This window comes from Vanellus vanellus, assembly GCF_965231255.1.
Source record: "Vanellus vanellus genome assembly, chromosome: 11".
In the NCBI taxonomy this organism is placed as follows: domain Eukaryota; kingdom Metazoa; phylum Chordata; class Aves; order Charadriiformes; family Charadriidae; genus Vanellus; species Vanellus vanellus.
Window position 1 is genome coordinate 3,603,783 of NC_138916.1, and position 13,113 is coordinate 3,616,895.

Consider the following 13,113-nt stretch of genomic DNA (forward strand, 5'->3'; position numbering starts at 1 on the left):
GAAAGCCCTCCAGCACCCAAAATCAGTCTAAATCAGTCTATTTTTTTTTTTAATTAATTATTATCTATTAATTCTATACCCCCCAAACTGTGAGCAGTGACCCCAGGACGGGAGCAGCCTGCTTGCCCCGAGGACCAGTTCTCCCGCAGGACGCGCAGCCACCTCTCCCATCATCGCTCACCGGCAGCGGCATCGTCCCTCGCCGGTACTTCAGCCTCTGCCTCGCAGCCCCCGTCCCCGCGGGCAGGAGGGACAGGCCGGTGGCTTCCCGCCACGCGAATGGGAACCCGAGATTTCCAAATGTTTGGTTTTTTTTTTTCTCTCCTTCCTCCACCATCCCTAAACCGCATTCCCTGGTTGGGCACCGGCCTGGATGGAGAACATCCCACCCCAACCCGCGATGCTCCTACGGATCAGGGGGACCCTGGGGATCGGGGTGGGCGGGGGGGGAGGACGGGATGGGACGGGACATTTTGTTCGGCTGAGGAGGAGCGTGTTGGCGGCATGCCCACAGCCGGAGCCTTTGCACCTAACTCGGGAGAAAATGGAAGAAAGGGCAGAGGGAAAGGGCTGAGCCCCGAGTGTGGCAACAGCCGTCTGTCCGTCCTCCAGAACCCCAGGCCACATCTACAGGTCGAGCTGTCTGCTCAGCTCTCCTGCCCCAGCCTAAATTTCAGCTCCCCCCCCACCCCCTGCCGTGGGGAAGGGGGGGGGGTGACCCCTCCTCCGTGACCGCCGCAACTGCAGCCCGTTCCAGTTGGGAGCAGGGCAGGGAACAGCTGGGAGCGGGATCGCACCCAGCAAATAAAACAGTCACAGCAACAAACTGCCTTGGCCCCGCTGACTTCCGTTTAACACCCTCTCTCCAAACACAGCCTTGGGTTTCCAACAGGAATCGTAACGCAAATATTTATTTCTCCAGCCCAGCTCATGCTTTTAAAAAGGGAAACTATGCGGCATCATCTGGAGCCGGCGGAAAGCTCCGGTTGCTTCCCCTCTCGCTCTCCTCCATCCATCAGAGCGTGCAGCCGAAGGCAGCTCCTCTCCGGCTGTGTTCTCCCTCCCCTCCCGCGGCTGGAGGACCTTGGAAGGTTGCTGTAGGGCGGCAGGGAGGCGGTAACCCGAGCTGCAGCTTTCTCTGCCCTAAGGGATGCACAAATCTTACATCCAGCTGCCCACCTCCGGGTTTAATTGCCTGACGGAAGGAAAAATTGCGCTGATAGGATGTCGGATGCAATCTCCCGGTCTGCCGGGGGCTCTCCCCGATGTCCTTCGCCAGCCAGTGAGGCCGAAGCGCAGGGGGGAACCCGCAGCCGGAGCAGCCCAGAGCCTTCGAGGGACAGGGAGGACAAAGCAGTCCAGGTGTTTGTCCTCTTTCCCCCTGGGCCGGCTGCTTCACATGCTAAAAAGAAGTATAATTTAATAAAAATAATAAAATAAGCAGCCAGTTGAGAAAAGACTGCAGCACACTCGGCCGCATCCGAAAGCTGCGGAGCCGGGGGTGCTTTTTCGTCCCCTCGTGGGGAGGGGGACACCAGAGCAGCCCCCCTCCCGCAGGCAGCGCTGGCCGCAGCGGGGACAGTTCCTGCTGCCCGCTGGTAGAATCAATAGCGGCTGCACAGCCTGATGAGCACACGCAGCCCACGCGCTTGGCACAGAAACAAGCGTTTTTCTGGGAAAAACGGGGGGTGCGAGGGCAGGATACCAGTGCCCCCGCTATCTGCGGGCGGCCATCCCCGCTCTCCCTATCTCCTCCTGGATACGAGCCCTCCTCCGGGGGCATTTTCATAGACAGCCGGGAGGAGACTCCCCAGCGCTGATATTTTCTCTCCCCCTCTGCGTGGCGAGAGCGGTCCCGCTCTGGCTTTTTGATCTCCCTCTGGAAAACAACCCGGGGACAGCGAGTACGATCGTTTCATCCCCGCTAAAATCCGGGGAAATGTGGCAACTGGTGTTCGCAAAGCGGGCAAGGGGGGCAGCGGCGGGGAGAGACCGAAGCACCTCGGTGCGCGGAAGAGAATCAAACCCCCACAAGCATTTCCTCCGCTCCAGTAAGCGCCGTAACGGATTTTTCAATCCCTATTTGGGAGGCACAGCACGCGTCCACCCTTAGGTAGCAGGAAGACGCTCAAGAATTTGTCTTTCTGAGAAACCTTTTATTTGGCACAATCAATGCTAGCGGGTTTTTGTTTGCTTGTTTTTTTTTTTTTTTCCCCAGAGCGAAACCATTCCTTCTTCCTCCTACTGAGAAAAGCCTCGAGTACAGGCGTCGGTCGTGCTTGCGCCGCACGAAGCTGTGCCCGGATGCAAGGAAATTTAGTTTTTTCCCTCAGTAACACGTTGCGGGGTGGAAAGCCCAACCTTTGGATTTACAGCAGCCTGCTGCAAACTTTCTGTTACGAGAAGTGGACTGACCGCAAAACTTTCCTCGAGAAGGCCTCGGTAAAACAGCTGGATCAAAGGTCGCAATGCTCACGTTTCCGGGGCCGCTATCGGTGCTGGGGGTTCCCGGCAACAGCTGCACCTCGGAGGTTGCGAGCGCTGTTCCTACGCTGGAGCTTTGCCAGAGGCTTTTAAACAGAAGCAGGGTCGGGAGCTGAACCGGGAACCCCTGCAGCGCAGGGGAACGGATCATCACGTTTCCCAACCCAGGACTGCCTCGGCAAAGAACCAGACAATCCTGTTAAGGCTTCACAGAAGCCTTGGGGGGGGGGGGGGGGGGGGGGGGAATTAAAATAATAAAAAAAAAAAAAAAAAAATCCAGCAGCACTTGGGAGTGAGACGTTCCACTTCCGTGCCCTTTAAACAAAACCATCCTATCATTACCTTTGCCCCTCTCTCAGGGAGCACGAGCGACAGTGAGAAGCGGGGAACCTTGTGCTTTCTCCTTACCCAACCGCTCTGTCCCAGCAGCCTAATTCTCCATCTGGCTCACTGCTTCATCCTGACCCTCCAGAGAGTTTGCTGGCTGAGGGGTAGACAAGTGTTCCAGCTCGTAATGTCCGTTCCTCGCAGCCGCCGCGCTGCTCGGCTGACCCTTTTCCCCTGCCAGCTTTTTACTCTTCTTGCTCTCAATGATCTGCTGGAGCTGACGCCCAGCGTAGTCCGGTTTGGCAGTGAGCGCGGTGGTGGGCACGGCGAGCCCCAGGATTTCGGGTACCATGTAAGGCCGGAGCCAGCCCACCAGCGGGGTGCTGCCGGGGGTATAGTGGGTTTGCTTGTGATAGAAGAGAAGTCCGTCAACCTGTAAAAAGGAAAGAGAGAGATGGAGAGCGTGAATGAAAGGCCAGAGCTGGAGGCTTTTGCAGGTGGATGACAAGAGCGCCAGACGACGGCACCGCTCTCCGTTTACAGGCCAAAACTACCAGCTGGATCATTTTTCCTCAAGCAGCGCAATAAATAGCGGAAGGGAAAGAAGAAACCCGCAGAGCTGCTGTCCCGAAAGATCGGCGCAAGCCCAGCGACTGCCGGATGGCTTTAAATCCTCAAAGGCAAACAATTTCGGCACCGACCAGCGCTTTTCGTCTTGTTGCTATGATCCCATTCTGCAGAAAAGCCATCAGGCTTCTGAATAAGGCAGCGCACAGAAAGGCCACTTTACTGGATTAAGGTTATTTTAAATAATACATTTGGAGAGTAATTAGGCAGAGCGCGTGACGCCAAGGAGCCCCGATTCGTAACGCTGCTACAGCTCTTTCAGCTGCCTTATGCAAAATAAATTCTTAATGTTTCCCAAGAGAGAACTTCTCCAGCAATCAATGACAGTTAAGGGCACTCAGGACTTTGAAGGTTTAGGCCCTAACTCTTGTGCTGCTATTTCCACACTCTGCAATACTGCAGCTGCCTGACGTTTTCCCCGCTTCCCTGCCGCGCTAAGGGATTTTTACCTCCCCTGCCCCCCTCTTCCTGCGCTTCCCAGGGGCGCGTGCTCTGCGGGGTTAGATCCCGCTGCCAGGCTGACTAACGCTGGAGGTGGTGCTCCTCTTAGCCCGGCCTCTTAAAAGCTCTTAAAAGGCCATTTAGCCCGTGAGTAAGAAGGGCTGAGCGGGCAGAAGAGGTTAAGAAAAAGAGCCCACCTCAGGCCGAATTGCTCCCGGGCCCCTCCTCGAGCCTCCAGCCCCCCGGAATACACAGGGCGGAACGGCACCTATATGGGTCAACCAAGCAGATCGAGGCGATTTCTGCTACCGGGCTGGACTGCACGCCAGGCTGAGCAAAGAGCAGCACATGTCCATCTCTACTCCACGGATGCTAACCTCCAGCAGAGCACGGAAGAGCTTCGCACGCTACTCTGTCCGGAATTTTCAGTCACTTTTAAGATCTTGCAAAATAATCCCAGAAAAAGGGGGATTCCTGTGCTAGGAAAACATGAAACCGGAACAGTAAACATCACGATGAGCTTGTGTAACCCTCTGGATATCTAAAGCACAAAGCTTCTCCCTCTCCCTGCCTCCCAGGAAGACTTGGGAAGAGCCAGATTCCGCGGCATCCCAGCACCACGCCTGCACATCCAGCCCATTCCTGCGGGTGCACGGCACTTGGCGAGCAACAGGGGATTCTCCGGCACCCACAGGAATGTTTTGGTAAAGATCAGAGCCTGCAAAGGCTTCTGCCTTCCAAACGGCTCCAAAGATCTTCCCCGAGCTGGAGAATTCAAAGGAGCTCAGCCTGGCAGAGAGTTAGGTTGTGTTCTTCCTTCCCCTGATTTCTCTTAAGTTACTGCAACTCCTGTATTGCTTCCAGTTTATTTAATTTCTTGGCCAGGTCCCTACCTCGAGTCACTGCACTGACACCAGCCACATCAGAATAAGGGCTAAAGCTGTCCCTAAACGACCGAACCTGATGAGAAACAGGCTTAGCAGCATTTCCCGCTTCGTGGCCAGGCTTTTCGGATTTTAGGTGCTTAATACTACACCCATTCCTTCACACAGGTGTTTCTCAGAGCCTTTGGCTCCCCCCTGCCTTTGCGGAAACCTGAATGTTTTATTCAGATCTGCAAGTAGGACAGTAGCTCTTAAGATCCCCTCCAAAAACTACTTCGAATTCAGTGCCCAGTCAACTGATCCAAAGTCCACCGAATTCAATGGAAAAAAAAAGTTTCCACTGAATGTAGCAGATCTGGTCCTAACTCTAAGGTTACAGATTAACTCCGAAGAGCCAGGTCTGAAAGCACTGACCACATCGGTTGCCACCACACGCATGAGATCCTTGTAAGGATCACAAGATGCTGGGCCCAGGCATAGGGAGACCGGAGACCTCTATTACACTGCACTATCTATAGCAAGGCCGTATTTTGCCTTCTGCAAAGTTTCTTTCTTTCCGTGCTGTCGGTGGGAGCCATTTACGGTTTCTTGGGCTCCCTCTCGTGGCACACCACGAAGAGACCCACGGCTCCCCTCCCTTCCTGGCAGCGGCACGGCGATTTCTGTGGGGTTACCGGCCACCTTTGAGCCAAATGACATCACGTTTCACTTGTTGGGGTCGCACACCGATGTATCAGCCGGAGAAGCTTGAGGGCAAACCACAGCTGGATTACAAGGGAGAGTCTGATCAACTCCATCTCCCCCACCAGGCGTTTCGCAACGGTCTCCTTCGCGGTTCGAAACGTTTCTGCTCTGACCGCAGTGGGGCAATACTCCTCAGCCTTTTCTCGTGGGAGCAGATGCCTCAGGAAGGAATGAAATCAGCAAAGACGGGAATGACTGTTTCTACAGAGGCACTCGGAGGCAGCTGACTTGCTCAATTACAAATGCAGGAAACCTGGGATGCCTTCTCGACATTCCCCGATCTGCGTTCGGAGCAGGGGCTGGGACTTTCCAACTCTCTCCAATGACTGTGCCGGCTCTGACAAGCAGAAAGCAAAGTCAGCCCTCGCAGCCAAATTACCCTCCCTTAAATTTAAACTTGCACTTATGTTAATCGCTAACACAGGCCGAGAGAGCACGAGAGGCACAGTCAAATCAAGGTGGTTTTCGGCTTAGTGGGACGAGCAACCTCTGTAGAGGCTGTTCCTGATCTAGGGCAGAAACTGGGCACTCCGCAGGAACTGCTGCAGCCACTGGAGGAGCTTCTGGCTCCCAGATGTTTGTCACTGACGCTATGCCAGAATGCCACCACTTCCTCCATCCTCTTCCACTTCAGTGCCAAGTCAGCGAGGACAGCCACCAAAAGCGGCCTGAGCTGTTTCACCAGGGCCTCCGACTCGCTGCTCACAACCACACGGAGCCAAACTGGGTGGCACACCAAGTTGCCCATCCTGCCCTTCTCCCACAGGTCAGCAGAGGGTTCAACAGCACAACAGCAGCACCAACTTCTAAAGCTGCTGAAGCACGTGCAGGTGTTCCGTTCAGCCGCTCTTGCTGGAGGAACGGCCACCTCGAGCAGCAGGAGCCAACGGCGGGAAGCTGCTGGTTCTGACTGGACCAAAAAGCAGAGCTGGCACCATCCCCTTCGAAAGATCCAACGTTAGGAGCAGGACAGACTCATCTGAACCCCTCCCAGCCATTTCTGCTGCAGCCATCTGCCCCCAGCTCCAGTATGTCTCAGGCGCCCATCACTAACACCTGAACCCCCTCAGAGACCACCAGGAGCTCACCACCACCCTTCTCTTTCCTCCCCACGAGACACAAGACAGCTGGGTGCCTTCTACATAGACAAGTAGCTAGACTAAGGAAACACAGAGCTTGTGACAGAGGTCAGAGAAAGACACCACTGCCCATCCTGCAGACCTCTCGAGGACCACCACCACCACCTAAGGGGGCACACCGCAGGGGTCCTCATGCCTGTACCCACGCAAACCCACCCGGGGCAGCAGGCGGTACCAGCTTTGGTCCTAAAAAGGTCAGCTGTCCATCACGCTGCCAGGTGAACGTGAGCTACGCTGTTTCCAGAGGCAGTCTGGGTGCCCGCATCAACCCCCTCCTCCCCAGGGCTCCTTCAGACAAGAGCCACCAGCAGTAAAGGCAGCCCAAACACAGGGAACGCTGACGTTCAACTCTTGATAATTAGTTTGGTTGGACGCAGCCTGTACCTGGTGACAGGGTAACAAATCAGCCACGTGCATAAAAGGTATCGGTGCCCCATACAGAGAAACAACAGTGCAGCTCAGTAAGCTTCCCGCAGGCCTCGGGAGAGCACAGTTCCCAAGCGAAGGGGATGCACCTCTCTCCAAGCAGCGGCAGATGCGCAGCGGGACTGTCTCTAAGGCTGAGGTCCAGGCCCCCGCCTGCGTGTTCTCACCTCGAAGGGGAAGTCCATAGCCAGAACCTTACACAGGCTGTCCGAGGTGCAGGGGAAGTTCTGCAGGCCCACAAATTTGAACTGAAAGAGTAAGAGAGGGTTAGAAGAGACAATCGCATGGTCTAAAGCAGAACAAGTCACTGAATCGAGCGCTGGTGTGGAGACAGCTACGAAGGAAGGATTTTCCCCAGCGCAAGATCCAGCATGAGAGAGACGGGGTGAGGGACAGGCATCAGATAAAGTAATCAGAGAGGAGATCTCAAGCAGGGACCACATCACGAAACTGCTGGCCTTCCTGCCATGGAGTACCGGGGACCCAAAAGCACAAATAACCTCAAAAGAGGATTAGACCAGCTCCTGAAAGGCAGGTCCCTGGTGGCTGTTAACTCCATGCTCTAGATACAACCACTGGCTGACAAAGTCAGGGGGAACACAACAGGTACCCCTGACTCCTTACTCGTGCCATAACGACTGGTATCTGTGATTACTATGGGTTATTGGGACAGACCGACCTCTGATGCAATTCAGAAGCAAACCCCAGATCTAGAGACAAAACAACAGGACCAAGATGCCCACCCATGCCGATCATATCCCACTAAAGTCACTGGAAGTGCCTGTGTGAAAACCTACAAAAATCACCCCAGCCAGCGGAGAGGATGAGGTGGGAAAAGTCTTTAGAGATAATCCCTGCCATCTCTCCAGCAATGCTGGGTAAAGCACATACATCGTTGCAACTTCCTAAATCTCATTGCAACAACAGAAGATGACCTTTAAAAGAAAACCTGGGGATTGCCACCACAATGCCCAGGCAGCATGGAATCTAGAGGGCCCAGAAAGATCTATTTCAGGTATTTTATAGTCCCAGTTCCAAATGACCCCCTCTCTGGCATTTAATGAGAGGTGGGTGGCAGAGACTCGGCACGCAGCTCCCACATTCTCCCGATACCTCTTTTCCAAGCATCTAAGGCTGCAGGAAGGACTTTTCAGGAGAGCTGACCCCGAGATGCTCTTTCAACCAAAATAGAAAATGATGGCCTCTGGGCAGGATGCAAAGCAGACAGACGTCTGCTCCAGGCTGCTGGCTCAGCCAAGCCAGTCTTTCCACCCAGGAAATGAAAGCTGAAACGACCCCCTCTTCGTTAGGTAGCTGTCTTCTGGATATTACCACGGGAGCCAGAACAGGATATTCTTTACATACGGATTCCTTCGCTGCTGGCAGAAAGAGGAGCGGTCATCCCCGTTTATGACCGATCTGCTTAACCCAGAGGAGCTGCTCTGCTTAGCTGTGTCTGAGCACGCACAGAGGCCGCACAGCGATCGGGTCCTGCTTTGCAAACTGTGCTCCATAAGCCAGGCTGCCAAATCTTTTATGTCTGGCCCCAAAACTCACTTTCCAAGCTGCTGTGGGTTCTAGGTCTGACCTCCACGCGTTAAGTCTTCAAAGGAAGACTTTTTGTCCTTGCTCAGCAGGGACTCCAGGTGGCAATCCGGCATCCACCCCGACAACTTCAACGATTAATTTAAGCAGGAGGGAAGGCTAAAGCTTTATAAGCCTTTCCCCTTGCCTTGTGAGCCCACAAGACTACGCAAGAATAAATTCCATTGTAGTCAGGCTGCCGACTAACACTGCCCCTGTAGAAACCACACTGGTTTTCCATTCCGTTTCAAGGGAAAGCTAAAAACGGCATGGAAGTTAGCTGATACCCTGCAGTCTGATCTCCCTCTGCACTTTGGCTGGGGAAAAAAAAAAAAAAAACACCACATTCATTTACAATACTCAGTGGTTCTATTTACATCCTGAACATGGCATCCCACTTCGTCAGAAGTACATTTTGAAGCCTGATCTGTGAGGGGAGGAAAAAAAAAAAAAAAAGACAAAAGCTTCCGCTTGTGAAAGAAAGTGCTGAAGCCTGCTGAACAGAAGACCTTACCCCCCATCCTCCTTCTCCTCCCAGTACAAAAGAACTTACTGGATTAATCCTGCTTTTCTCTCCCAGCCCTTCCTCCTCTTGGATCTTTGAGGAAAGCCAGAAGAATCTGAAGTCCGTCTGTGAAAGGAGGCAGAGACTTAATGACTATCCACCACACATCCACCGATCAGCACCTGCCGAGCGTCTCCACTCCTCTGCACTTGCCTGGGAGATTTACAAATTCAGCTTCACCTGCGGAAGCAGCCAGCACCCTGAACTCTGCTATTTCTCCCAAAAGACATACCAAATTATTCCAGTACCCAGCAGCCCACAAGCTGTAAAGATGCTGGTGCTTAGATGAAATATCCATCCTACTGTGCAGTGGGCTATGTCCAGTGCTGGCTGCAAAGCAGCTCACAGAACAGGGAACAAAAGGCAGGGCAGGGCAGAGCAGGGAGATTCAGTACCTGGCAGTCATAAACAGGGTGTCCTCTCCAGCACATCACATCGAGGATATAGTACGTCTGCTTTACCTCGTTGTAGATGCAGTCCAAGATGCAGTACACTGCGCACACAAACACAGGGAGGTCCAGACATGCTCCAGGGGCTGCCCAACCCAACAGGCAAATGCCAGATCAAATCTCTCCTGCATTAAGCCTGCCCTGACACAAGGCCAAGAGTTGCAGAGGGATCCCCTTCCGCTAACAGAAGCTGCGACCACAGAAAGCCTTTAGCTTGGAGTACAACAAGGCTACAAAGGTACCACCAGAGGCCGGTCAAACAAAGGCGTGTTTCAGAAAAAGACATTTACGCAACAGTAACCCCTCCTCAGGACAAGCAAAGCAACTGCAGGAGGTATTAAGACAGAGCACTGTACACAGCTCTCTGCTGGAAGACAGAGAAGATGCTGAGGTTTAAGAGTGTCAGTTAACCAGGCAGCTAATTAAAATATGTTCTTATCTAGTATAAAAGTATCGGAGATTGTCCACGTCTAGTTATACCCAGAGACGCACAGACAGGCCTGAAGCTAACTTTCCCCTGGCACCAGAAAAGGGCACGGCTTCAGGAGCCGGGGAGCTGCAGGAGCCGCACCGAGCCTCCCAGCGCACACACTCACAGGGAGAAGCAGGCAGTTCCCCTCTCTCTATCCCAAAAGCCTCCTCGCATCGTTACCTTTCTCGCTCGTTGAATTGTGCCGGTTCCCCCCTGGCAGCAGGGACGGGAACCTGTTGACGCAGAAGCCGCTCTTGGTGTAAGCTGCTGTTGTGCCCTGTGAGGAAAAAAAAACAAAACAACAAACCAACAAAAAAAAGAGTCAAGCATACACATGGGCCAGTCTTGTGTTGGTTGGGGAATGGGTACAGATCCTTTATCAAATGGTGAGACACCACCACTGCTGCTGCTTACCCTGGATGCCACGACCAGTGCCCTCTTCCCGACGGGACACACCACTACAACCCACTCCTGCTCCAGATCCAAGGGGACATCAACCAGCCATTCAGACAGCATCAGCTACGGAGAAATCCAGAAGGAAAAAAAAAAAAAAAAAAAAAAGCAGTTAGCAACAACTCTCCTGAAGTTACGGGACACACAGCAAGAAGGTTTCAGCTTGGTTTCTACAGCTACACGGGGTGCTTCAGAGGCAGCCTGCACTGTTTGTCACCCTGCATTACAGCGCCAAAGGGGCTCTCCCCACTCTCTCAAACCAACTTGCATAACAGACTCTCTCCCAAGTCCTTCTCTTGCTTCCCAGCTGCTGACTAAGCTTCAGATTACAGCACGGGGCTCACAGTCCACGCTTGGGCACCTCTGTACCTTGGCCCCCATTCCAGCACTTTAAATTTATTTATTTATTTATAAATTCATGGCAGAGCTTAGAGATTCCTAAATACTAGGAGTAAAGAGCCCAGACAAGTTGACCTCTTCAGAGACTGTCTGGCTGTGATCACCTGAAAGGCTGTATGTCTTTTAGGCCCAATGTGGTAGCCAAGGCTGATAAAACCCATCAGCTGAGGCTTCCCTTCCTTCCTGGTGTCTCAGACATGAGAAGAGATGGAAGTCTTTAACCAACTGCTGTACAACAAGATGCAAATGCTGCTAGCTGAGCTGCCATCCTAGAACCACAGAATAGTTTGGACTGGAAGGGACTTTTAAAGGCCATCTAGTCCATGCCCCTGCAATCAGCAGGGACATCTTCAACTGGACCAGGCTGCTCAGAGCCCCATCCAACCTGACCTGGAATGTTTCCAGGGATGGGGCATCTCCCACCTCTCTGGGCAACCTGGGCCCTCAGAGTAAAAAATGTCCTGCTTATATCTAGTCTAAATCTTCCCTCTTTTAGTTTAAAACCACTAGCCCTTGTCCTATCGCAATAAGGCCTGCTAAAAGTTTGTCCCCATCTTTCCTGTAGGCCCCCTTTAGGTACTGGAAGGGGCTATAGGGTCTCTCCTCTTCTCCAGGCTGAACAACGCCAACTCTCTCAGCCTTTCCTCACAGCAGAGGGACTCCAGCCCTCTAATTATCTTTGTGGCCCTCCTCTGGACCTGTTCCAACAGGTCCATGTCATTTTTATGTTGGGGGCTCCAGAGCCAGATGCAGTACCGCAGGTGGGGTCTCACCAGAGCGGAGCAGAGGGGCAGAACGACCTCCCTCACCCCGCCGGCCACACAACTTTTAATGCAGTCCAGAATATGGTTGGCTTTCTGGGCTGTGAGCACACATTGCCAGCTCACGTCCAGCTTTTCATCCACCAGCACCCCCAAGTCCTTCTCAGTAGGGCTGCTCTCCATCCCTTCATCCCCCAGCCTGTATTGATACCGAGGGTTGCCCTGACCCAGGTGCAGGATCCTGCACTTGGCCCTGTTGAATCTTATGAGGTTCACACAGGCTCGCTTCTCGAGCTTGTCCAGGTCTCTCTGGATAGCATCCCGTCATCCAGCACATCTCCTAACACACACAAGCAACCCACATCCACCTGTCCTCCATTTGACTGCAGCATGTCTCAGGGGCAGAACCAAGGCATGGTTCCTCACTGAGCACCAGGCCAGGCAGGACACATTATTCTCAGCCTCAACACAGCATCGTGGCTACTCACCATGCGCAGCCCAGCCTCAACCACCCCACATCCCTCACCCTGCCCTGCGTTCACACCCACACCCCGTCACAAGGAGACAAGGCAGCTCCTCACCTGATTGGCATAGCGCTTGGGCAGCTTCTTGCCAGTATCCACGTCCATCTCCTCTTCCTCCCCATCCTCCCCCTCCTCCTTCTCCTCGCCCTCGCTCTCCACCCCTGCCCAGTCGTCCTCTGCCAGCCTCCTGGCATGGTTCACGTAGTCCAGCCGCCTCCTGGGAGGGGGAGAAGAAACAACCCGGCTTACTTTCGGCGGGAAGCGGGCCACCCCCTTCCCCGCTCACACGCCATACCCCGGACCCTGCCTCCACAGCCCAGGCCGCCCGGCGGGCCCCACAGGGGCCTGCCCTTCCCGGGGGCCGGGACCCACCGGAGCTCGCTCGCTCGCTCACTCACTCACTCACTCACTCACTCACTCTCTCTGGAGGCGGAGGAGGCGCTGGCGGCGCTCGGTCTGCCCCGGGCCGCCGCGTGGCTTGTAGGCGGCCAGGCGGGGGTGCGGGGCCGCCGGGCTGTTGGGCGCCGCCAGGGCCACGCCGGCCGCTAGCGCCGCGCTCAGCTCCTCCATGGCAACGCCCGCCCGCTCGCCCGCCCGCCCGACGCCATGACGCACTTCCGCCCGACGCGAAGGGGCGGAGCCGCAGGCGCGGGGGCCTCTCCTTCCCCAACCCTCCCGCGCCCCCTGGCGGCGCGGAGGCTCCGTGACCCCCGGCGGCCGTGACTCAGTTTCCCCTCCCGCGGGGAGTGGGACGGGGACACCCGGGACAGGGGCGTGGGGACGTTCAGGGTGGGGACGGAGGGGGGACACAGTGGTCAGGGGTGGAGGGGACAC

At 54.6% G+C, this 13,113-nt stretch overlaps 1 protein-coding gene across 1 annotated transcript; it reads right to left on the reverse strand.

Annotated features, from left to right (window-relative positions):
• Window positions 1–2,728: 2,728 nt before the first annotated feature.
• Window positions 2,729–12,858, reverse strand: SNUPN (snurportin 1). The gene is made up of 8 exons (XM_082488726.1): window positions 12,698–12,858; window positions 12,337–12,496; window positions 10,557–10,661; window positions 10,323–10,419; window positions 9,617–9,714; window positions 9,210–9,287; window positions 7,240–7,320; window positions 2,729–3,244 (listed from the first exon to the last, which is right to left on the reverse strand). The coding sequence occupies exons 1-8, from the start codon at window positions 12,847–12,849 to the stop codon at window positions 2,915–2,917; spliced, it is 1,101 nt and encodes a 366-aa protein (XP_082344852.1). The 5' UTR covers window positions 12,850–12,858; the 3' UTR covers window positions 2,729–2,914.
• Window positions 12,859–13,113: the final 255 nt, after the last annotated feature.